Genomic DNA, 24290 nt, shown 5'->3' with positions numbered 1-24290 from the left:
GCCGTACCGCAGTCAGTCAGAAGCCATCTTTGTAGGCAAAGCTACAAGCCCTGACCACCCCAGCACCGACATAGTCGTATCACTTCTTCATCATCATCGTCGTGTCTGTCGTCAGCGTCGCAGTCTCGTCGCATCTAAGCACCAAACCCGTTCCCGCCAATCTGCCCATTAAGCAGGACTTCGAGCATATCATGATCGCCAATCTGAGGGCCCCACATAGTCTGCTCAATCACAGCTCCATTGCTACCAAATAGACCATCCAGAGGCAGAGTCAACCAATCTTCTGGTGCTGTGACGCCGCCGCCGTAAGTATTAGTGCCGTAGACAGGGTCGTAAGCGCCTCCACCGGTAGTCTGAGCGCCATTTGTACCGTTCAGGCCGTGAGTGTTGGTTGGAGATTGCATGTACGTGGGTGGTGGCATAACGGAGAAGTCGTTGCCGGTCAGGTCGTAGGCATCGGAGGAGATGCCAAGGAGTGGATTGTTGTAGCCATTGTTGACAGTGTTATCGAAAGCGGTGTTGCCATAGGTCCACTGTTGATGCTGTTGCTGTTGCTGCTGTGGCATCGCCATAGTAGCACCCGCCATGGCTTGCTGCATCTGCTGCACGTAGGCACGGCTGTGCATGTCATTGCCGGGCATGGACATGGGGACTGGTGTGCCAGGCATGCTGGCACGAGTGCTGCGATTGACGCGACCATCGGCTGTGATGCGCACAAGGCGTGGTTTGAGGCTCTCGCTGAGACGACTGAGTAATTCGGCGAAGCGGCTAGCGACGTGCACATCATCCACGATGCATGTCTGCAAGGCATCGATAGTGCGGTCCATGAGATTGAGGGAGTCAGCCACATCGCTCTCGCTGGCGCCGAGAGAGAAAGATTTGAGGAGGATGATGGCGACACTGATGATGCGGAAGTAAGTGCGGACGGGAGCGTGGCGCAGATACTCCTCAGGGTAGAGATCCTCGACCACAATCTTGAGCAGGTTCCGAGCAGCGTCACCGACTTCAAGCATGTAAGTCCGGTCGCCACCAAGCCATTTGGCAAGGGCATGTGGCGAGATAGGCGCATCACTCCTTAAGCCGTTGGTAGTGATATTCTGATTTTCGCGCACGATCTCGACGGCAGGATTCTCAAACACATTGAGAGGCTGCTCGTTGGCACAGCGCTCAGCGACAGCCTGAAGTGCAAGCGCATTAGTGTAGACACGGCAGTACTCGTACTCGATCATGAGTATAGCACGCATATGCTTCGGAATGGTGAGACACCTCTCGAAGTCTTGACGCCACTCGTTCAGCTTGGCCGAGAGCTGCTGTATAGCCTTGCCATACTCGCCATTCTTGATGAGGTCTCGCGTGAAGGTCTTGTTGGCGAAGATGCTGGAGTTGCCTTCGCGGATGATAGCAGCCATGCGAAGCCAGAAGTGCATGATCGTCTCCTGCTGACTGGCATGGTGAACGTACTTACGGTCGAAGATGTTGCTGTCTTCGGGCTTGCTGTAATTGGTCGGCAGCACAGTAGTCAGGCCGAGCCTACCACTCGTCTGGGTGACGTAGACGAGAAGCAAGTCCCTAACACTACCACGGCGCTTGTCGTATGTCTGCAGATCACCAGGCGAGAGCGGCTGGCCCTCGATAGTGCGAGCGTGCCTCTGCCAGTCTGAAGCATCGAACACCCCCACTTCGAATGCGAGGGACATGGCCATGCCGAGAAGCATCCAGCACATACGATCGGAGCGCCAGACGGGCTCGAGCCAAGTGTCCATGCGCTGACCACCGATGCCCTTAGGCACATCGTCCTCATCAATCATGACCGGCGTGCTGACAGGCTCGTCAGGCAGCATAAGCTCAGCATCTGCCTCGTCCGGTGGGAAGTGCATCATACGAGGGTGCCATTCCGTCAGAAGCACAAGAGACTCGACGGTACCCAACGTCCTGAGACCCTTGCGAGCAAGCGGGTTCATGTCACTAGCTGGCACACTACCAGCAGGCGTACTACCAGCACCACAATAGCCACCACCGAATTGCTCCTGACCCCAAACCACACGATTGATCATACCTTGCAAGTAGCTCCACAGCCGCTTGTGTATCTCGTATGGACGGCTGATGGAGCCTGGGCCGGAAAGCTTCATGTGACGAGAGGCGATCAGGAGGATAGTGATCGTGAGCATCGGTTCTTGGGTGAGCATTCGCTCGTGCGCGCTGTGAGGACTGAATGTTGGGAGGGCGACCGGCGTCAGAGGCGCAAGGTACTTGTAGAAGTACTGGATGTAGTCGATCGCCTCTTGCGCCGTAAACCAGCCTTCGCGAACGAAGCGGAATCTTGACCATGCTTTGAGCGAGTCCGCGATCGCATTGCGATCAATAGTCGTGGTCTCTTTGAAGCTGGGGTGTGATGTGTTGGTATTGTGCCTGCCTCGAGATGCGGCTTGAGCAGCAAGAGGAGTCCGCGAAGAAGTAGCATCTGTCGAGTTGCCGTTGCCGTGCTTGATCGAGCGTGGGCTGATCATGCCTGCTGGCAGCAAAGGCGAAGTGCTATTGAAGCTAGGGCGCTCAAGTGATCCACCGCTGTTGTTGCGGTCGCGAGGGAGTGCATTGTAGGCGACATGATAGAGCACTTTCAGGGCATCGTGCCCACCATGCACCTCCGAGCTCTGCAACATAGCGGCCGCATGCTCACTAGCTTGATGATCCTCCTCAGTGTACTGTACAGGCTTCTGTGGGTGTGGGCGACGAAGTGGTTGGCGTCTACCAAGTGAACCACCCGGCGTACGTGGCTCCTCCTCAGCTTCTTCTTCATCGACACGATCTGGAGATTGCCTTGCTCTCTTCCTAGTATGCTTGGCTTCGGGGACTTCCTCGTCCGAGTCTTCGGCACCATCACCGATACCACTCTTCTTCTTCTTGCGACGAGTCGAGGAGAAGTAGCACTCCTTCGACTCCCTCTTGCAGCGTAGACATGGCGGATCGCTGGGGTTGTCGACAGATCCTAGATCGCAACGGACTTTGCGGTTTCTGCATGGAATGCTATACAATGATCAGTGTTTGAGTATCGTCGACGACATGTTCCAACATTACATACCAAGCCTGATAGGTACGCTGATGAGCAGCAGGATCCTTGCCCTGCTGACCTGGATCGGGCGTGCCATCATACTGAGACCCACCATGCGAGTTCGTACGAACATTACTAGCGTAGATGTTGGCGGCAGAAGCCATGGTTGGATTTCTTGTCATGTAGACAACGAGGATGAGCTTGACCCGGCGCAAAGCGCTCAGGGTATTCGGTCAGCCTCGGTCGAGTGTGCTTATCGCAGAGACTCGAGGCGACCACCCGGGTGGGGATTTGTGGCCCGCCGGCGGGGCAGCGCTATCGACTGGGTTGCAGCGGCCGCTTGTGCAGGCTGCCCGAGAGCTATGGTCGCGTGGTGGATGTGTGTGTTGATTGGTCAGGTGTTGTTGTTCGGGAGGAGGATGATGGCGATTTTCTTGGAGCTCTTTCGAAGCTCTGTTTGTTGCATGTTTCCAGAGTGTTGTGAGTCAGTCGAATTGATCTCTTGTAGGCCGACGTCAGCGATGAATGGATAGTGGCGGTGCTTGGTCACACGGAACAGGTCACTTCCGGAGGGAAACGGCGTTAGTCGTCGGCAAGGCCGTGTCACGAGCTGCCGAGGTGACAGCAACGAGCACGAATAGGAGAAGAGTGAAGCTTAAGAGATGAAGGAGATATATGATGGCTGGCGACGATAAGCATGAGCATGAACGGTATTGCATGAGAGATGGTGTGAAGCAATCAAGAAGACGGACGAGCTTGGACGAACAAGAGGGGCTTGTGCTACGTATGGTCGAAGCATGAACGCATATGTCGTGAAACGTGGGCGCCTCGTTGCCTTGCTGTCGTGCCTTCCTAAGCTGGAATGCAGCATGATTCTCGCAATAGGACCATCGCATCGTAGCATTCATCGCCTGGTGAGATTGGTAGAAGCGGAATACATCCGCTCGATCGTCAGGTACGAGCGAGGGAAGTGGATCTCGCGGAGCATGGTGAAGTGTGCAGAGTGGGGTCGTCCTCTCCTGCATCGTCGACGAAGTGCCGTGCGTGTCTTGTGGATGCCTCGAAGGTAGAATGTCGAGCCGTTATCGTGGTCCCTGTAGCGTGCTGTCCCACATGTCCAGCTCGGATACTTCTAGAGTGTTCCTAGTACGAGATCAGTAGATCAACCGGAGAGAGATCCGGGACCAGATACCATCGACGCAATTGCCCGAGGCGACTGCCCACCGAGACATCTTCAGGCCCGATCAGCTCGATCGCCTGAACGGAGCCAGGTGTACATCTTGGAGAGTGAATCCGTGCACGGAGAAGCTACGCCCATAGGCCAGCGATAATGACGACCCAATTCCAGCCCGGCCCAGCGTCCAGCTTGAAGGGCAAAGTCGTCGTCCTGACAGGCGGAGCTCTGGGCGTTGGCCAATCCCTTGTCCGTCTCCTCCACACGGCGGGAGCTCACGTCTTCTTCGGGGACGTCCTTGACTCAGCTGGTCAGAGCCTAGAGAAAGACCTCGACAACCCCGATGGTGGCGACGGTCCCAGAGTAAAGTTCGTCCCCTGCGATGTGACAAAGTACTCCGACAACGTGACGCTCTTCCAGACAGCCTACGAACTTTGCGGCCGAGTGGACCACGCGATCGCGAACGCCGGCCTAGGGGAGCAGGGGAATATGTTCGATCCCGCTCTGGATCTGGAGAGTGTGAAGCAGGATCCAGGGAAGAGTATGGCTGTCGTCGATGTCAATCTGAAAGGACCTCTGTACTTTGCTCGCGTGGCAAGCGTGTACCTGCGGCAACCAGCGCGAGAAGGTGGCAATGACAGCAAGCAGGATAAAAGTCTTACGCTCGTATCCTCTGTAGCTGGGTTTCGAGAAGATCCGGGCTTGTATGTGTACACGGCTAGTAAACACGGTGTTCTGGGTCTCATGAGGTCGTTGAGAAGGTGAGTCGTGGCATCCCTTCATTCCACAGAAGCCCCCACAGGCTTGGGTTTATTAAACTGATGTATCATAACTCCCCACAGTTCCCTGGCCGAAACCCAACCCAATCCAATCCGCACGAATGCTATATGCCCCTGGATGACGACCACACGCCTCGTGGCCGGTATCGAGGACATCTGGAAAGCCAATGATCTCCCTGCTAACAGTCCCGAGGACGTCGCGAGGACAATTGTAGGCGTAACCTCGGATGGCAAGGTGTGTGGAGGAACGATATATATCGAAGGTGGACGGGCGTGGAATATTGAGGAAGGGATTCTGGGCACGAGGAAGGAGTGGCTGGGTGAGAGCAGAGAGCGAGATCTGGGGAAAGGGACACAGCTGATGGGTGGAGGAGATCACTGGACAGCGAACAAGTCTAGCCAAGTATGATAGAGGATAGTATGTGCCTGGAAGCTTGTGCTGTTGTGTAAATGTGGCCATACCGTCTATGATACACATTACATTTCTACACGTTTCTGGACCTTCGGCCCACGTAATCGGCCTCGTATCCAGTCTGGCACGAAGGCCTTGACTGCCACAGCGCCATCGCCTTCCTTCGCCTGGACCATGAATCTATCTTCAGGACCGAACGAGCTGCCTTCGCCCGATATGCTCAGGTCACTCATCTGTTCCAGCCTGCAGAGTCCTAAGCCCACGTTCCCCGTCCTCGCTATCAGCTTGCCCGTGGGTCGTTTCCTCTGATCATCTCTCCTGATCTCTCCCTCTCCTAAGCCCGCGCCTTCATGACCAAGCACACTATCAATCAATTCTGCTGCGGAGGAATCGTAGACCAGATCCGCTCCTCCCTCCTCTCCTCTTGATTGGAGCACAACAGGCAACACTCTCCTCCTCACCACACCCGTATGATGCGTCCTTACCGTCAGCTCTTGTCCCGTATAACAACCCTTTTTGAAGTCGATCCCACCCATAAGATCGACATTGAAATTCATAGGTAGACTCTCCTCCCTCGCAAACTCCCTCTGACCTTCGGGTACACCGCGTAGATATCTACGGATCGTGTATGCGCTCAGAGGCGCTTCCTCCAGCTCTAATTCGGCGGGAAGGCCGCTGCCGCTTTGTGAAGAGGATGGTAGCAGAAGCCGTGTACCCATCCCTGGTGCTCTGGCATCCGTAGCACTCAAGTACCCTTCTTCCGAAATACTCTGATTGCTGTCTTGCGAAGGATGCGCTGTCCACCTCCCCTCCTCCCGCCATGAACTCCACAGCCCCATCTCACCCTCCTCTAAAACCCTCATCTTGAATTTACTCCTCAATTTATGCTTCTTGATATGCTTCGCCAACACCTCTAACTCATTTGCATCCACCTCAACCAAATATCCCGGCTCTCCGTCTCCATATGCTTGACCATGCCATCGCGAGCCTTGAGTGGGATATACAAAGACATCTACGACCACCCTTCCTTGTCCTGTGAGGAAAGCAGCGTAGAAAGATCCTTGTCGTGCGGGTGGTGTGAGGACGTTATTTGTGATAAGGCCTTGAAGGAACTTCGGACTATCTGGACCGTGAAGGGAGATGAGGCGACGGGTGGTGAGGTGTGCTGCGCCTGAAGCTGGTGGGAGAGGAGGAGCTGCACTGGTGGAGATCGAGCGGCGAAGGAGGGCTCTACGTGCTTTTTGCTTAAGCAGGCATTGTGCGCATGTCCAAGGTGCGCGGGTGGAGCGTACAGGCATCGTTCAGAGCATGAGATGCTTATAGCGAAGCATAAAAGTAAAGCTCAGAGTCGAGGTTCACGGATCTGATGTCATGCGGGACGATCGGGAATGCCGAAGCGGAAGGCCCGCAAAGTACGTACGCATACCTTAGTATAGTACGCACAGTAAGGTATTTACCTCAGGCACTTTGCCCCCCGTTTTATGTAGCTCTCATCACCAGCATAGAGTACCGCTCGGATCAGGTCACAACGACCGCCAGTTTGATGAAACCATGTGACAGTTGGCCAGAGGCATCATGACTCCGAACGTAGTCAAGTACACCACGTGTGAGTGATACAGTACAGAACGACCTAATCTCTTCTGCTACGACAAGCTCGTCTCCCTTTCCCAGCGACTGCGTCCCATCACACCTGTATCAATGTCTTCTAGGACCCCTACCCCCGCCCTCCTTAGCAACAACACCATTCAGATAATCCAGCAAGAACCCCTTAGCCTCAACAGGCGTGCCAGACCCACTGCCCTTCCTGCTTTCACTAGCACTTCCCACACCATTCGCAGAAGCCATACTACCCAGTCTTGATCTGCTTGCCTCCCCGACAATAGGAGTAGGTGTGAGAGCTGCCCCGGATCCGGATCTGATGTCTTCTGCTATGGCTGAGGGGTTCATAGTGTTTGTTGCGGATGGAAACGTAGGGGGCTGGCGTGTAGCTGGTGTGCCAAGGGCAAAGGGCGAGATAGGCGTTCCTGGGCTATCTAGCTTGTTGACTGCCGGTGCAGAAGGTCTGTTGAATAAGTCTAGTAGCGCGTTCTGCGGTGTTTGTTGACGATGATGCTGGATGTTCTGGCTGCTGGCCTGCCTCTCGCCCTTGAGCTGGGGTGGAGGCGGTGGCTTCATCGCGGGCGGCTGTGCTGGACGTCGTGGCTGATCGGGAACGGGCGCCTTATTGGCAACAAAGAGATCAAGAAGATTAGTCTTGGGTGCTTCTTGGGCAGGCATCTGTAGAGGAGCTTGCGTAGCAGGCGGAGAGGCAGTACCTGACCTCCCAAACAACGCAAGCAACTGATCCCTCTTATCGAACCCAGGTGCGGCATTGTCCTGATGCTCCTCGACAATCTCAGCAACCTTTTGTACAGTGATTGGATCCACACTCTCGGGCCTCTTCAGAAGCTGTACAGCCGGGTTTTGTGTAGCATTACTGGGCTTCGGCGTTTCATGCCGTAGCGGACTCGAAGGCGGTTTTTCTGCTTGCAGAGCTGGATATTTCTGCGCTCGCATGGAATCAGGTCGGGCTAGAATCTTGAACGGTGGCTGTGGACCTGCGTGCGGTGTGCCGTTCTCGTTGACTTTGCCTGAAAATGGCTGTCTAGAAGGCGACGCGTGCTTCGACTTCGGAGCTTTGGCCGGCCGTTGTGCGTGATGAGGTGGTGGCTGCTGCACTTTTGGTAAAGTCGTTAGGCCATTGTTGGCTGGCGCTTGATGGACTGATCGTGGGCCGGTGCTAGGAGTCGACGGGTCATACAGCTGACCACTGGAGCTGGGTCGCTCAAGCGATTGTGGTGAGGGCAGCTTTGGCTGCATTGAAGACGGTGAAGATGGTTGTGTTGTAGGCTGGACTGGTAGTGTTGGATGCTGCGATGCTGAGGAGGACTTCCTCTTAAAGCTCGTTGGTAGCGTCCTTGTGATCTCATTGATGGTCGAAGACTTCCTGATTGGTGCCTGAGGAGGTCTGACAGTAGCCTCCGTCGACGTTGGCGAGGGTGGAATCTCAGGTGCAGGCCCCTGTGCTCCAGAAGGTGTGGTAGATGACTTGCGGAACAGATCCAGCAAGGCGCTCTGGTGCTGACTTGGCTGTCTTGCGGCACCCTGGCCTTTACCGGAAGCTGAGGGCTGTTGTGGACCACCACTCCTGAATGTATCAAGCAAACTGAGCGAATGCGCACTCAACCTTGGCATAGGCAAGTTTTCGGCCTTGGGAGCCGCAGGCCCGCCACTAATGACACCTTGTGGACCCTGGGGAGCCATGAGTGCGTCTGAGTTGCGGGAGAAGTGCAAGGGCGCTTGAGGCTGATAGGCGGGCTGAGGCGGTATTTGAGGTTGGTTCTGAAATGGTGGCTTAAAAGGCCGTCGTTGTGGTATGCCGAAGGGGACGTCGCTCTGATGTCCAGACATAGGTCTTTGCAGGAGATTGTGTTGCTGTGGCAGTTGGTGTTGCATGTTTGGATACTGCTGGGGTGGCTGTACGAAAGGGTGCTGGGGTCCTTGGGCAAATCCTCCATTGCCAAATATGCCTGGCGTTGGCACCGTGAAATTGTGCTGCTCTGCCTGCTGTTGAGTTCTGGTTGGGCCGAATGGAAACTGTGGCACAGGTTGCTGGTACGGTATGCTAGTCTGGCGCGCGTGGTGAGGATGTGGGCTTTCCGGTTTTGGTGGGAAAGCATTGATCTGCTCGAACGGCGTTTGCGGCAGGCCTGCCTGAGCTCGAGGTCCAGATCCTTGAAGCATGGCCAGAAGATTGTTTGGACGGCCTCCATCAACAGGAGGTGGCTGTCCCGATTGCTGGGTAGGTTGCGAAGGAGGTGCCTGTGTCAACCCACCAATGCTAAGCAGCCTCCTCAAATCTGCACTTGGATCCAATGCCTGCTCGGCCAATGGCTCCTCTAAAGCCTCCGTCTCGTCCTCTACATTCGCATGCGCCATCTCGTTTCCAGGCGCCACGGTTTGAGCATCCTGCTGCGCATCTACCCTCTTCTGCTGTCCAACCCACTTCTTCAATGGTCCCAAGAACGGCGCGACCATATAAAACTTGTTTGCGTGGTGTGCCTGATCCGGCGCACCATGTTTCTGCTTTTTGAAACCTGGTAGGTCACGTACATTGTACCAAGCAATCTTGCTGATCTCTTTCCGTGTCTGAGGCTCGAAATGTGTGTCCTCTCGCACATTGCGGAACACGAATAGCCTCATGTGCTGTTCACGCATAGTCACATCGATGAACTTCACATCCTCCGGGTTCGCTGGTATGAGACCAGCACCTCTAACATCGAAGCCAGTTTCCTCGTACACTTCGCGTATCGCACAATCCAAATCCTTTTCGTCCTTGTTGATCTTGCCCCGCGGGAAGGACCAGCTAGCGCTCTTCTTCCAGCCCTTGACAAGTACCAGCTTCTCCATAGTCTCATCCATCAAGATCGCTCCTCTCACAGGCACTCGTACCTTATATGCCAAAAACTCCTCGTAAGCTGCGATATGCTGGGCATCGGTGAAGCCGCTCAGCAGCGGACAATGCTGAAATAGCTGGAGACAGAACTGCCTTAGAGGCAGACTGGGTAGTGGTTTACCCGCCGCCGCAGCAGCTGGTCGTATGAAATCTTCGTAAAACCATTGTGCTTCTTCTACCTGGAAGCATAGGCGTGGGACTGAGGATAGCTCAGATGCTGGGAGGTTCAGTAAGAAACGAACGGTCAGGTCGTCGAGCCAATCAACTAGGCTCATGCTTGTAATCTCTCCCATGGTGATAATATGTGAAGTGATGGGTCATGGCGTGCCTCGGAAGAGTCGAGGTGTAGAAGTAAGTGTGAAAGCGTAGCTGCGCGCTTGGAGCAGCTGCCGCTTCAACGGTGTTGACTTGTGCCAGTCAGTCTGCAAGAGACAAGAAACGAGATCTTGTCTTGAAGGATAGATTGCAGCTTGGTGCGTAGTATGAGCCGATCGAGGCATACAGAACAATACTTTCTTTGGAAAGAGGCTGTTATTCCGATTAACTGCTGTTCACTCGAGCTCGAAAGGCTGGCTGCTGATCGTGCTTTCGGATCGGACATCGGCATCGGAAGCAGAGACGGGCCGTGCATTAGTCATATTGTATATGGCTCGATCCAGTAATCATCAGACGCTCTGCTCACACTCTTCCTGTGTCGCGAGCCAGAGGTCAGAGGGTCGTTTGACGCCTCTATACATTCTGAAACCACCTGGTCACGCAAACCACCGGAGCAGTCTCGCAGTGCTCAGCAGCCTTGCCACAAAGCCAGTCTCATCATGGCCTCGGACGACCTCAAATCCAAAGCACTCGACTCCTCCCACGACTTCTACGACCTACTAAACACCTCATCCACCGCCTCCGCCTCTGAAATCCGCACAGCCTACCGCAAGACATCCCGACTATACCACCCAGACAAAGTCGGCCCCAACAACGTCGAAGCTCGAGAAAAGTTTGAGCTCGTCCAGATAGCAGCCGATGTGCTCAGTGATCCGGCGGTACGCGAACTCTACGACAATGCGAGACGGGCACGGCATGAGAAGAAGGAGAGGGAGGCGGCGTTTGACGGGCGGAGGAAGTGGATGAAGGAGGATTTGGAGCGGAGGGAGGGTGGAGCTTTGAAGAGGAAGAGGGACGAGCGCGCGGCGGAGGATGAGTTTGAGAGGGAGTTAGGGAGGATTGCGGAGGATACTAGAAGGCGGCGGAGGGAGAGGGAGGGTGAGCTGAGGAGGGAAGCTGAAAGCATGGATGTGAAAGAAGAGAAGACGGAAGAGGTGCGAGAAGGTCAGACACCGGCCCAGCAGAGCAACAACCCGTCTGAGATGGATCGATCGGTGACTTTCCGGTACCCTTCACCTTCAGAACTCGACAAAGATGCAGTGTCGCGGCTATGGGGGCGCTTTGGTCCCGTAGAAGTCTGTGTGTTGCGTGAGAAGAAGATCAAGAAGGATGGCGAGAAGCACAGACAGCTCTACACAATCGCCATGCTCGTATACAAGAGCATAGTAGGAGCACATGCAGCAGTGAGCGATTTCTCGAAAGTACAAGCAGCAGATGAAAGCCACGATTGGAAGCAATTCGAGGCAGTAGGCTGGGCAGCTGGACAAGAACCAGACTGCATACCGAAGACTTTCAATAGTTCCGATCCGACTGCACAAACCGGAACACCACTTTCCACAGCTCGAGCAGAGGCCATAGGACTCGGCAGCCAGGGAAGTACTGCCAAGGCTGCGACCAGCAACGACCAAGGTGCGGGCTCAAAGAGAGCGCCAAGCTTTGCGAGCTTCAAAAGTACCACAGCTGGTACGCCAAAGGGTGGAGATAGTTATTCGCTGGACGACATTACAATGATACGACTCAAAAACGCTCAGAGGCGGCGAATGGAGGAAGCGATAAGAAAGGAGGAGGCCGGAGGTACCACCAACGAGTGAAATGTTCTTGCTGAGTAGCCGATATTGAAGCCACATCATCTCCGAGCCAAGCATACACCTTTTCTGATTCTTGGTCTAGGTCTTTTCAATCGCACAGGGAAATGCCAAGCTTTCGACCAACTTGCATGCACTGTGTTCAACCCACACGATGCAGACAAGTAGACCATAAGAACTGCTATAGAGCTGTAAGATGCGATTCTGTTGATCCCGCGCAGCCAAGAGAGGGACCTTTCACCAGAGCTTTCACAGGCGGCACGAATACACAGTATCACTACATAGGACACAGGGGTAGCGTCGCCCTCGTCTACGTGTCGGTGAACACAGACGCGAAGAGCATAAGTGTACAACTCTCCCATCACCTCCCTTCAAGCTCTTTTTCGCATCTTTCTTCACTTTCGAATCCACCTTTTCTTGCTTCCCAGCCAATCACCGATCATCTACGCCCCGAAAACGCCACAACTCGCCCTCGGACGCCTCTGCCAACGCATCGACATGGCAAGCAACGAATACGACCACTTAATGGCTTACATCGAGACGATGTCGAAGGAGGACTGGGCGGCTCTGGTCAACCTGCAGACAGATGATCCAATGGTAGTCGTTGGTCCTTCCGAGGGCTACGCTACCGGCGGGTGAGTTTTTTTTGACAGGGACTGATTTACATCGGAAACAAAACAGCGTCCGACCATCGAAAACCAGGCACACTCTTGCGGCCCTCTGAAAGCAGTAAGTTGCAAAGAAGCCTCGTCGACCGGTCCGTGCCCATTCAGTCGCACTGTTCGACGGCAGACGTTGGCGTCTTCTCGACTTCACCCTTGCAACCAAGCCCCTTCCGATGCTATGATCATGATTTTCAAGCACGTCTGGACGTGTCACCTTGGGCACATGAGCCATCGAGTGGGGCCCGGAGTGCTGACTCTAACACTTACGTTAACGTCCTTTCAATGGATCACGTTGACTGGCTAGCTTATGAATGTGGTCCCAACGCTGTTGCTGGAGTCTGGGACAATGATCAAGGTGCGCCGGGATGCGGCTCGGGCTTAGTACCTGGGCAGATGAACAACCTTGCGCGCAACGACGAAGGGCCTGCGCCCATGCCGGCACAAACGAATGGTATGTATCCAGTATCACAACGTGGGAAAGTGCCCATACCAGGGGTAAAGGGCCAGCAACAGATTATGGTACAGCAGCCAGCCAAGGTAGTGTGCTACAATGTTAGCGACATCCCGCCGGGTCGCCAGCCAGCCAAGATCCTCCAATGCGGCATATGCTTTTCTGGCAAGCTCTTCAACGGAGCCTACGAGATCAAGCGCCACATGGCGACACACTCTCAGGGACAGTTCGCTTGCGATGAGCCAGGTTGCGATTGTGTCGGTACGAGCGCCTTTACGCGCAAGGATAAGTTGGTGAAGCATATGCGTGAGGCTCACCCTGGCCTCTGAAGGACATATCCTTGTCGAAGGTCAGTAGTGTCTCATGAGTGATGATGGATAATGGTTGCTTGATCTCCACGGGTTTGCGAGAGATTTGTGCTGTCTGTCTCCAGAAGTACGTAGCGTCTCTTGGCTAGCTTGAAAACATGTTGACTTCACCTCACGCTGACGTTCGTTTTCTCTTCCTGCATGATGCACCGCGCGAAACAACCGTCGACTTGACCTCAGAGTCAATCCTGTGTCAGCAACACGTCACAGTGCTATTGATTGCAGACTGCCATTCTTGTGTTGAGCGGTGTGCAGATGCGGTACACCATGCCGACAATCTCGACACTGCAAACACGACAACATGAATTATGGGTCTAGCCTGTAGGGACCACAATCTAAACATCATGTACGATTATATGACCTGGTTGGCTGTAGATACCGATATCCCATCGTCCAGGGAAGCGGAAACGCAGGATAGACGCACAAGCGTCCAGTCAACCACCCTCCATGGCTCGTCGCGAATCGCGAGAGCAGTACGACATCTATATGACAGGCTCTAATAATCATGGCCAGCTGTTCCCGCGCGAAACAGGATCCAATATATCTACTTTTCGCCTTCGCTTTGCCGACCAGCCTCCTCCAGCGTACAGATCGTTCGACATTCTGTACGTAGATAGCAATACCACGGTGACACTGGTAGACGACGTCATCGCTAGCGAAGGTCGACAACGCCATTGTGCGCGCATGTTTACCAAGCCTATACTTGGAACTGCTTGCGGCCATCCAGATGTCGGTATGCTTGGCTTCGTCGACGAGCGAAGCCAGCTCAATCTTGTGCGGCCATATCCTTTACCGGGACAGATGGGGGAAAACTGGGATGTCACTCCTGCTGCTCCCTATGGACTCGAGAGGAATGCTGTTTTTGTTACATCTGTGTTACGGCCCGAGAGTCCGAAGCTTGGGCTTGTTGCCATGAGTCCGAATGGGAGCGTAGTTTGTACGATCGAACACCGGGAGCATGAAAGTGCAGAGTTGAACGACGGTGGGACGGGCGACGTAGGGAGATATATTCTTCTGTTCGAGAGCTGCGCGAAATTCACGACATGGCATGCTCAAGGAGACGAGCCAAGCGAAGATCAGCCCACGGGACGGTGGACCTTCTGCGGTGAGCCTTTACAACTAGTTGCTTTTGACAGACACTTCCTACTATTACTGGACATTGGTATCGTACATGTGCCCGACGCGGATGATCATGATTCTCAGACCATTCAATCTCAAGGAGATGCTTCCAAAGCTCAACTGCCAAGGACCATGAGCGGACTGGAAAGTGTGCTGGTAGAAAAGATCGCAGCAGGGAGTCGATATGGAGCAGCTATATCAAGACAAGGGAAACTTTACCTATGGGACAGTCGAGGAGCAGACCATGACGACCATCTAGCATGTCTTGAGATGGCTCAGCCCAGTGTGGCCATGCTCGTTCCAGTCCACGACAGCAATCATAGGCTCGTTCCTGGTATCCTCGATATAGCGGTAGGCTCTTCGCATATTGCCATTGTGACGACGGACCATAGATTGTTCGCTATTGGGAGCAACGATCATGGTCAACTCGGCTTGTTGAACGACCAGCAGCAACGATTTCATCTCGACTGGATCGAAATAAAGCAGCCCAAGAACGTGCACCGGGTCATCTGCGCACTGGATGCTACCGTAGCGTTCGCGACACCTAAAAGTGTACCCTCCAGTGACTATGACGAAGACGAGATATTTAAGCTCATGACCTCAATCTACCTTACCGCAATCCGCATGGGCATGTTCGAAGACCACGAAGTCACCTTCGCACCTCCACAAGGCCATGAAATCGACCTGTCTCAGCTCGAGCACCATGCAGATCTAGACCCTCGCTGTGTATCTCTGATGAGAAAGCTACCGTACGCACCAGCGGGCTATCGATGCGTGATCTATGAGATGGAAAGTGTCGACTACAGATCCGCAGAGATTATCCGTGAGACGAAATATATCGATCATCCCGTCATGCTGACGCCCGGTCCCGAAAAAACCGAAGGACTGCAGTGGAAGGCTAGGCCGGTAGACATGTTCCTGCTTCATAGTAGCGAGGGGGATGATCCCTCGCTCGTGTTAGATGTGGAGAATAGTAAATCCCTCGCTACCATTTCCGGTACGACAGATCTCGACTGACATGATGTAGATGTTGTCCGCCACCTCGGAACAGACCTTGGCAGACATCTTCCCGAAGGAGCGCATGATTTCAGACGCAGAGCACGCCATGGGAACGAGTATCTGTACTGGCCAGCGGAGCACGCGCCGACATACTTGACGCGCGTGCTCGTGCACATGAATAATGGTGACTGGATCCCTGAATCTGATGGATGGTTACCTGAACACAGAAGGTAGTGAGGAGAAGCCATGGGCGATCAAGCTCAAGGATACATTCCTGAACGACGAGTACGGCTGGCCAAGAGAGGACTTTCAGACGAGCAGACTGGTTGCGAGATGGAGAAAGAGTTGGTGCAGCAGATCCTGGAGGAAGAGGGCTATTACTGAATTTGAACCATTTCCCTAGATTGGAGCTGGTCTGAGTTGCAGCTGGTCTGATGAATCAAAGCTGGCCAGACTTGGACCTGGTCTGAACTGGACCTGATATAAGACTGTCTCTCAACCGTCATAAAAACTAAAAACAGAAGAGGTATCTCCGCCGAATCCATTAACGCTAGTAGCAAATATGCAGCAAAACAATGATAACCATGAGCCCATCCATGCCTTTCCCATCCACTTGCCAGAGTACTCCAGATACAGACAGACTGACGAGGAGGGACAGATGAACGCCATTCGAACGCCTTGCCTGCTTGCTCGCTTGCCATGTTCAAATGCGCCACTGGTCTTCTTTGCACGCTTGCTTGCTTGCTTCGACGTGATATGCCGGCCAGATATCCCCGCTCTTCCTCAAATTCCACCATGACCTGCCGTAAGCAGCATTTTCGGGCCTTGGCTGGCGGACATCCCGATCGCTCATGCCGCCAGCTCCAGTCATCCCAATCCTCACCCTCGGTCCCCCCCCTCCCCACCCCCAATCTCCACACACCGTCTAGCCAACGCCACAACCTCCTGCTCCCCATCCTCACTCTCCGCCGCATCATCCCCTCCCTCTTCCCCCTCATTCTCCACATTCCTCTCACTAATCCCCCTCACCACCTCCATAACATCCCGACTCCCATTAATCGTCTCGATCAACTTCTGGTCGCCGGATTCCAGGAGCTGGAGCAGCGTCCAGATGGCGATGTGTTGGAAGGTCGGGTCGCCGGAGTTGAGGAAGCGGGAGAGGTAGCCGTGGATGCCGCCGGAGGGTTGGTTCCAAGAGGAAAGGAAGAGGGTGTAGTCGCCGACTTGGGGGTTTGTGTTAGCAGGGTCCTTCACCAAGACGGAACTCTGTATGGACGTACCTTTGCTGCTCAGGTTTCCAAGCGCCGCAGCGCTGTTTCCCTGGACCTCTATACTCTCGCTCTCCGTCAAAGGGATGAGGACATCGAAGACGCCCAGGTTGAGCAACTCTGGCTTCAGCTCGTCGCTTAAAGCCAGCACGGCGATCGCAGCCGTCATCTCGCTTTGCACAGATAGCGGTACTTCAAGAACCAACTCTTTACACTTCTGCACCGCTCCTGCTTCCAACACCAATTGCTTGTTTCTGTCTGACGACGCCGCCAGATTCCGCAGCGTAGAGATCGCATGACATTGTATCTCCTCATTGTCCGTGTTCCCCAGCAAATCCACCAGCGGTCGTAAGAATCCAGCATCGATAATCGGCGACTCGTTCATGGGATGTATGCTGATATTCCGGATACATGCCACGGCGGAAAGTATAAGTGGCAGATAACTGCTCTGCAGCAGGTTGAGTAATGGTGGCAGACCTCCCGCCCTCACAATCTCCAATTGGTATTTCTCATCGCTGGCCAGATTCCTCAATGCCAAAGCAGCTTGACATTGCACCTTCGGCGCCTGACCCTTCATCAAATGCACCAAACTCTGCACCAATTTTGTCTCCGTCTGCGCCAATCTCTTCCTGTTCGCCGAGTCGACCGCGATATTGCTCAACGCCGTGGTGCAGTAGTACTGCACGTCTGTGTCCGGGGAGCTCAATAAGCTTACCAGAACAGGAATTGCGCCGGCAGACACCAATTGTTGCCTGTTGTCGTCGCTGTGTGTCATGTTGAGAAGCGCACCAGTGGCATTGCGCTGTACTCGCATGTCCTTGCTCTTCGCTAGTCGGGTCAGAGGTGCTAGGGCGCCGGATCGTGCAATTCGTGCTTTGTTGTCTTCGTGTGTCGCGAGGTTCGTGATGCAGCCGACTGCGTTGCACTGTACTTCGACATTGGGACTGTTCATCTGTCGTATGAGTGGGGTGAGGCCGCCGAGCGAAACGATCAGGACTTTGTTGGCGCCTAGATATGGTCAGCTTGATTGCTGTCATTGCTCAGTACTAAAGCTCACCATCTACAGCCAAATTGCCCAATGCAGCCGATGCTGCTCGCTGGACTTCGATGTCGGGGCTCTCAAGGAGGAAGAGTATGGGTTCGAGTGTTGCGCGGTCCACGGGCCGTACATCTGTAGCTAATGATCAGTTTTCCTGCCCCAGTCCATCTTCCCTGCTCTCCCGTACCTCTTTCCGTGATCTCGGCGAATGTCAAGCTTGCGCTTCGTTGTAGGTCAATATTCTGACTGTATACCAGCGTGCTCAATGCCACCAAAGGCTCGCCGGAGAAGAAATCGGTCTCAGCTCTCTGTTCGTCTCGTCAGTTATAACATGTCCATGCTTTCTCCCTTTCCTATCAGACATGGTCTCGTGGGCTCCACGTACATTCTCGAGGAAGTTGAGCAGGTCGGCAACAGCTTCCCGTTCCGAGTCGGCGAGGACATTGTCGTAATCTACTTTCGATCGGCCTGCGCAACGCGAGTGATCAGTATACAGCAATCTCTAGACTCTTCGTCGTGCTCGCGTGCACACATACTACCACAACAAGGGGCGAAAAGCCTTCTGCATAGGTCGGCCATCGCATGCCCTGGGCAGGCCTGCCCAGCTTCTGTCCTACAGACGCAGGTCCCGTAGCTTCACCGTTTCCAGCTAAGATGCGAGTTCGTGCGCGTATGGAAGGTGATGTATTGCGGACAAGGGCCAAGCTATGCTCGTTCAATCTCAATGCAGGCGGAGATGTGTGTGGTTGATGTGTATGTCGTGTTGCATACAGATACAGTATCTTGTGAAGAGGCGTCTCAGATAGTGCCGGTCTCTGGCGTGACACTAGCGTTCTGGGTCAAGAAACGCGGCTTGCTATTGGATTCTGGACTGTCAAAGTTCCCGCCGTTGAGGATTGCGTGGGGATGTGAGGTGAATGCAGATTATTATTTGTCTCCAGATCTGCCATGCTATTGAGTACCTATGGTGTATATCTTACATACAGAGGGCAGGTATCAAGGGCAACGAAAGCACGTGGCAGACAACAAACAAATTGTATACCGTTGGTTTGGCAGGCGCCGCTTGCGATGATGATGTCGAACCAGTGCGACTGGCTTGATTCCACCACTCTCGCCTCGGCCAATTGCAGCCGACTCATTACATGATTTACTCAAGAGTCAAGACACAGGCGCCGGTACATACCTTAGACCATGGGAGCATGAAGTTGCAGGAATAGCCGAGCCTGTACAAGATACGTCCTGTTCATGGACAACGAAGACATTTATTGCGCTTCTTCCAAGTGCGGCTTCTTCGACACTGCCAAGCAAGTGAGATACGGTAGTCCCGCAGTGTGCAGCGAGCTGATGAAAGATGAGCACGCATATCGTCTGGAAGAAGCTGTCCTTTGCGGAGCCTATTCATGCAGCCAAGGCAGCCCAAGACACAGCTTCGCTGTTCATCAAGCTGCGGGAGCATGTCACTTTGGTGCGGCAAAGCACGACTGCCGAAAGGTGGGTGAGATTATTATTGCATGATGATTGAACACTTCCTCACCGACCATCAAACACTTACTTGTCGATGCCGGATTATGTTGTAATGGCATGGATACGAAGGGGATGTGGAATCTCTACCGACGTGATTGGTGACCACGTGCGAGAAGAGGCCGAGTTGAAGCGCTTACCACTGGAGCGGTGGCTTGATGCGGCGGTCGCGGTATGCAGATGCAGATGCAGATGCACGAGCTTCTCTCATACAGTAGCAAGCTTCAACGTCATGATCATCCATTCATCCCCAATCCGAGCTCGCGCGGCCGGATTCGAGGAAGAGTGATTTGGAAGCCATAAGGAATTTCTTACTACCATGACAAGGTAAGAACAGATATGCCACAAAACCATCTCGCACGCGATAATCCCACCGAATCTCAAATCACATGTTTATAACACAAGTCACACAACGTGCTCGGATTCCGAGGTGCAAGAAAGATGGCTGCCCGCCACGCGGGCCGCCGCACGGGAGACAGTGTTGCATGTACTGTAATACTAATGTTGCATTTATGCGGGGGAGGCTAGATTCTTTTGACTTGGGCGGGTGCAGAGCTCTCCAGTGTCTCCACCGCAAAAGTATCATGTGTAAGGTGTAATCACTGCGCCAGCGTGCTTGGCTAGAGAGGCTGTGTGCTTGGCAGCATGTTGACTCTCAAAGAGCTCAAAGAGCTGACTGCGTGATCCATCTTCACCACACTACTCCCCATCCCTTTGTCTCGTTCACCATTACCCCATCTGTGCGTGGTGTGTTGATCAGCCAAGCTTCCCTCCAGCTCGTTTGTACGTGCCTGCCTGACTGCTGCTCGATGCCCCAGCCCCGACGACATCCCGAAAGCGACACCCTCGACGCCCAATAACACGCTGCCCCTCCTCGCTTCCAATAGCAGTACATGGCCGCGTACGATATTCAGCAGCATTTCAAGGGCCTGCGAGTCGATACCGGCTCGAAGAAGGGCCGACGCCGTGATCCATTTGCGACCGGCTTCGAAGATGATGGTGAGGAAGAAGCGCAAAGATTCCGACGTCGCGAGCGTAACAACAACGCCAATACGAAGGCGATACCGGTAGAGAAGCCGAAGGCTGTGTCGGCGGTGCCGAGTGGACCGGGAAAAGCGAGCATACTTGATCAATTGCGGGATAGCGACGATGAGTGGTTAGGCGTGTCAGGGAAGAGGACTGATCGTCGACCGAGTCCGGCGCCCGCGCAAGTGGCCAGTCTGCGCGTGACTGACGGTGCGGGAAGGCGTGGTTCTCTCGATAAGGGCCTGCAGCAGAGCAAGCCGCCAAGAAGTGCCATCGCGCAGGCGGCGGGTCAGCTCGCCTATCTGGACGACAGCAGTGACGAGGAGCTGCTTTCTGGCGGAGGCAAGCGTGGAAACCGACGACCCAGTCCCGCACCAAGGAAGGACAGTGACGGTGCAGAGCCTGGCGAGCGCTCCTCTACGCCACGCGGAAGTCGAGCGCCTTTATCAGAGCAATCGCAGGGACGTGTACAGCCATCTCAACATACCGTAGCCTCCGCGTTTGCGGGTACCAAATACTTGCAGGACAGCGAGAGCAGCGACAACGAGGACGACGACGAAGACGCCGTAGCTTCTCGTAAAGGTAGTGCCGACAGTTCCACATCACCGGACACCCTCGATACACTGAATCCCTGGGAGAGCGCACTGACCAGCCCGGCAAAAAAGCACCTTGAAGTCAAACGCGTGGACAAGCCGAAGCAACAGAATGGCTCAGGCATTTCCTGGCGCGCCTTCTCCGCCTCACGAAATGAACAGCGCAGCGCCGAGATCGAGGCTCTCCAGGCGGGCCTTAGGCAGCGTGGAAAGTCCATCTCATTCACCACGCACGCCGTCACCGACGACGGCAAAAAGGTCCCCATCGCCGCCGCCGTCGAACTCCTTGCCCGGAAACAGTCTAACACTGCACGAGGACGAGCCAAGGGTAGAGGGAAGTCGCCACCTAGACGGAGTGAAGATTCCAAGCCCACAGAGGATGAGCTGGGCGGAGATGAAGGAGCTGAGCAGGGGCAGGTCTATGATCCACGAGAGTACAAGACCAATCCATTCACGGGTGAGTTCTCGTGAGAACATGTGCACATGACTGGGTCAGCTGACTGATTCTTCCACCAGGACAACCAGTCAAACGCACACTCAGCGATCCAGACCACAAACCAGCCATCACCAAATCCTTCAACAGCCCGAATCTTCCCGACATCAGAATCGATGACATCTCAAGTGCTTGATGAAGATCTCCATTCGCCCACCTCACCCACCATGCCAAGCAATATGACTGATAGTAATGAAAGTATACTAAACAAGCTCGTCGTTTCACCGCAAACAATACCCGAAGGAAAAACTATTGAACACTCGCTTGAAAGTCTGGCGGACCTCACCAGCCCCTTGAGTAGGAATTCAAGTACACGCTCTGCGCGACTCTCAACCTCACGACCTACACGCATACCCAGACGTCCTTCACGGCGCAATACCGGCAACAACAATATATCTATCAGCCCCGCTCAAGCATTCTTGGGATCATGGTCGCGGGAAAGCATGGCAGCCGAGCCTGTTGCCTTACCCCGAGCTGACGAAGAAGGTCAGTCCTTTGGCATGAACCCGGAGTATGTGATCGGACGTCTCATCAACTCCGGAGGATTCGGCGTGATCAAGGAAGCGCGCACGATCAACAACGGGCAGGAAATCGTGCGGGCGGTCAAGATCGTGCGGAAGCCTCAGGTAGATGGTGGTGGTCGTGGCGGGGTGGCCAAGGTGGAGGAGGATCGAGACAGCGAGAAGGCGCAGCACGCGCTGGAACACGAAGTCTCGGTCTGGCGATGGCTGAATCATCGACATATCCTCAAGCTACACGTTACCTTTGATACCGAATTCGCCACCTTCTGCGTCATGGATCTCAATATCGGCGGTACACTCTTCGATCTCCTCCGCAAGTCGAGGCGGGAAGCAGGACAGAATAATGGACGGAAAGGCCTCGATCCGAAGTTAGCCAAGGCGTATGCATGGCAGCTTGCCTGCGCACTCCGCTATCTCCACCAAGACATGAAGGTCTGTCACCGCGACATCAAGCTCGAGAATTGCTTGATCGATACTACCGTCATCGATCCCGAGACTGGGGCGGGAAATCTACGAGTCTGTGATTTCGGGCTGGCGGATTTCTTGCATCATGATGGGAGTATCATCGACGATGATGATGAGGTGGAGGAGGATCTAGAGCACAGTATCACCATCACCCCCGGTATGCACGATTCCATGCATGGGATCCCCCAGCCCACCAACCCGACCGCAGGAAGCCCTATCTCGCACCCCGGCCGCACGTCCTCGATCATCGGCACGTTGGAATACGCCTCACCGAAAGGCCTCTCCGTGAATCGAAAGCTCTTCGAGACAGCGGGGGATATATGGGCGTATGGCGTTATCGTCTATGCGCTCTGTACGGGCGAACTCCCCTTTCGCCACCCGATGCCGAGTCGAACCGCCGAGTTGATTCTGAGAGCGGACTGGGATGTTCAGGCGCTTAAGGAGGCGGCGGCGGGCGGGGATGCGGTGTTGGAGCTTGTGAGTGGGTGTTTGGAGCGGGAGGTGGAGTTGAGGGGGACGGTGGGGGATGTGGTGGGGTGTGGGTGGTTTGAGGGGTGTAGGGAAGCTGGTGATGGTGGTATTGATGAGGCGGTGGTGTGGTGATGGGTTTGAGGGTTGAAGGGAATGGGTTGGGTGGGCGGGGTTGTGGATGAGGGATATGTATGTGGGATTATGATCATGATTGTTTTTGACGGCTGAAGAAAGTGTTTAGATGGTGGGTTTTCTGTTTTGGCGAATGGGATGGATTTGGTTTACGGAGTGCGCGGATTGGATTGGACGAATGGATGGATACACAGTTTGCAGGATACCCTCACTCATGTTTTGTGGTTTTGGTTTAGGAAATCGAGTCACGGTATTTGGTAGTTCTTGGTAGAGAGGATCGCATATCATCGTCACTGGGTACATTTCTACCCTTACACGCTGATGAGCGGTTAGCAGGTCATGGTGCTAGCTAGATGGTCGAGGATACTATCGCCTCCTCTCCCCCTGCCTCCGCCGTTCTTCCTCATACCCCTGGTCTCGCCTTCGTTCCCTCTTCTTCTGCTCCCGCCGGTTGAGATTCCGTAGTACGTTCCCGCCGTTAGTCTCGTGCTGGTGTGCTTCATTCCATTCACGGAAACAAGGGTCTGGGCCAAAGTTGGGTGGATTCACTAGCCATGCGAACGTTACTAGGACGAAGGTGGCGATGATTCCTGGGCCGGGCATGGGAAGATTTTGCTTCTGATGGTGACGGTGATGATCTACTAGGTAGGGAGTCCATTAAAGATGTTTCACAGTGCTTTTTGTAGAGGTTCTATGTTTGCCTATCACATTGGGATCTCGTCGCTGCGTTTGCCTTATGGCCGTCTGTGGCATAGTATCTTATCTCATGTCATCTTATCTCAATAGGCAGATCAGATTCACGAGGCAAACATCGCCAGGGCAAACTCTACCCATCGCCCAACGGTGTTGACCGAAAAGACTTTTCCTCCATCCAACTCAGGTGGCGTGCTCACAGTGGTAGTAGGCTGAGATTCAGGTTGACAAGCCCGGCGCCACTGCCGGATCTTGAACAAAGCCAATTTCTCAAAGCATGTCTGATTGGCTGACCCCGTCTTCAACGAGGGCAAGATTCCGGCTTTCACTCGCGGTCTCTTGCGTGGCCCTTGCCAACTGCTCTATTACGATCGCCTGCTTCCTTTCGCATTCGAGCATATACAACATCGACAACCCGACGCGACTTCGACACTCTCGCTCTTACTGGACTGGACTTGCGTGTTAATACTGTCGTTCCTATCAGCAAAGCACTTCACACGCTTCGGACCGGCCTTGCCATCTTTCTCCGAGTACACTATACGTTGGGCCGGAAACGCACTTGCAGGAAGAAGGAGGCGGGAAGATCGCATCGCTGT

The 24290-nt window shown here is 54.2% G+C and overlaps 10 protein-coding genes across 10 annotated transcripts; 6 read left to right on the top strand and 4 right to left on the bottom strand.

Moving 5' to 3' along the window:
• Positions 1–134: 134 nt before the first annotated feature.
• ARO80 (zinc finger transcriptional activator) lies at positions 135–3213 on the bottom strand (the record flags this gene model as incomplete). Its single annotated transcript, XM_064833184.1, has 2 exons — positions 135–3024; positions 3080–3213. 2 exons carry the CDS (start codon positions 3211–3213, stop codon positions 135–137), a joined length of 3024 nt encoding a protein of 1007 aa, XP_064699453.1.
• A 1166-nt stretch (positions 3214–4379) lies between these two features.
• LTS14_000470 (uncharacterized protein) lies at positions 4380–5411 on the top strand (the record flags this gene model as incomplete). The annotated part of the gene is made up of 2 exons (XM_064833183.1): positions 4380–4984; positions 5066–5411. The coding sequence occupies 2 exons, from the start codon at positions 4380–4382 to the stop codon at positions 5409–5411; spliced, it is 951 nt and encodes a 316-aa protein (XP_064699452.1).
• A 68-nt stretch (positions 5412–5479) lies between these two features.
• CAF17_2 (ccr4 associated factor) lies at positions 5480–6712 on the bottom strand (the record flags this gene model as incomplete). Its single annotated transcript, XM_064833182.1, has 1 exon — positions 5480–6712. The coding sequence occupies one exon, from the start codon at positions 6710–6712 to the stop codon at positions 5480–5482; it is 1233 nt and encodes a 410-aa protein (XP_064699451.1).
• A 397-nt stretch (positions 6713–7109) lies between these two features.
• Positions 7110–10202, bottom strand: DCP2 (mRNA-decapping enzyme subunit 2; the record flags this gene model as incomplete). Its single annotated transcript, XM_064833181.1, has 1 exon — positions 7110–10202. One exon carries the CDS (start codon positions 10200–10202, stop codon positions 7110–7112), a length of 3093 nt encoding a protein of 1030 aa, XP_064699450.1.
• Positions 10203–10724: 522 nt separating this feature from the next.
• LTS14_000467 (uncharacterized protein) lies at positions 10725–11876 on the top strand (the record flags this gene model as incomplete). The annotated part of the gene is made up of 1 exon (XM_064833180.1): positions 10725–11876. The coding sequence occupies one exon, from the start codon at positions 10725–10727 to the stop codon at positions 11874–11876; it is 1152 nt and encodes a 383-aa protein (XP_064699449.1).
• Positions 11877–12817: 941 nt separating this feature from the next.
• On the top strand, positions 12818–13315 carry LTS14_000466 (uncharacterized protein; the record flags this gene model as incomplete). Its single annotated transcript, XM_064833179.1, has 1 exon — positions 12818–13315. One exon carries the CDS (start codon positions 12818–12820, stop codon positions 13313–13315), a length of 498 nt encoding a protein of 165 aa, XP_064699448.1.
• Positions 13316–13801: 486 nt separating this feature from the next.
• On the top strand, positions 13802–15490 carry LTS14_000465 (uncharacterized protein; the record flags this gene model as incomplete). The annotated part of the gene is made up of 1 exon (XM_064833178.1): positions 13802–15490. The coding sequence occupies one exon, from the start codon at positions 13802–13804 to the stop codon at positions 15488–15490; it is 1689 nt and encodes a 562-aa protein (XP_064699447.1).
• An 861-nt stretch (positions 15491–16351) lies between these two features.
• On the bottom strand, positions 16352–18358 carry VAC8 (Vacuolar protein 8; the record flags this gene model as incomplete). The annotated part of the gene is made up of 6 exons (XM_064833177.1): positions 16352–16695; positions 16753–17748; positions 17798–17911; positions 17967–18087; positions 18165–18247; positions 18316–18358. The coding sequence occupies 6 exons, from the start codon at positions 18356–18358 to the stop codon at positions 16352–16354; spliced, it is 1701 nt and encodes a 566-aa protein (XP_064699446.1).
• Positions 18359–20193: 1835 nt separating this feature from the next.
• Positions 20194–21548, top strand: LTS14_000463 (uncharacterized protein; the record flags this gene model as incomplete). The annotated part of the gene is made up of 2 exons (XM_064833176.1): positions 20194–21376; positions 21436–21548. The coding sequence occupies 2 exons, from the start codon at positions 20194–20196 to the stop codon at positions 21546–21548; spliced, it is 1296 nt and encodes a 431-aa protein (XP_064699445.1).
• A 307-nt stretch (positions 21549–21855) lies between these two features.
• Positions 21856–23001, top strand: LTS14_000462 (uncharacterized protein; the record flags this gene model as incomplete). The annotated part of the gene is made up of 1 exon (XM_064833175.1): positions 21856–23001. One exon carries the CDS (start codon positions 21856–21858, stop codon positions 22999–23001), a length of 1146 nt encoding a protein of 381 aa, XP_064699444.1.
• Positions 23002–24290: the final 1289 nt, after the last annotated feature.

Source organism: Recurvomyces mirabilis (genome assembly GCF_035927965.1).
Source record: "Recurvomyces mirabilis strain CCFEE 5264 chromosome Unknown scaffold_1, whole genome shotgun sequence".
Taxonomy (NCBI): domain Eukaryota; kingdom Fungi; phylum Ascomycota; class Dothideomycetes; order Mycosphaerellales; family Teratosphaeriaceae; genus Recurvomyces; species Recurvomyces mirabilis.
Note: the sequence above shows the minus strand (reverse complement) of the source record. Positions and strands in the feature narration are given on the sequence as shown.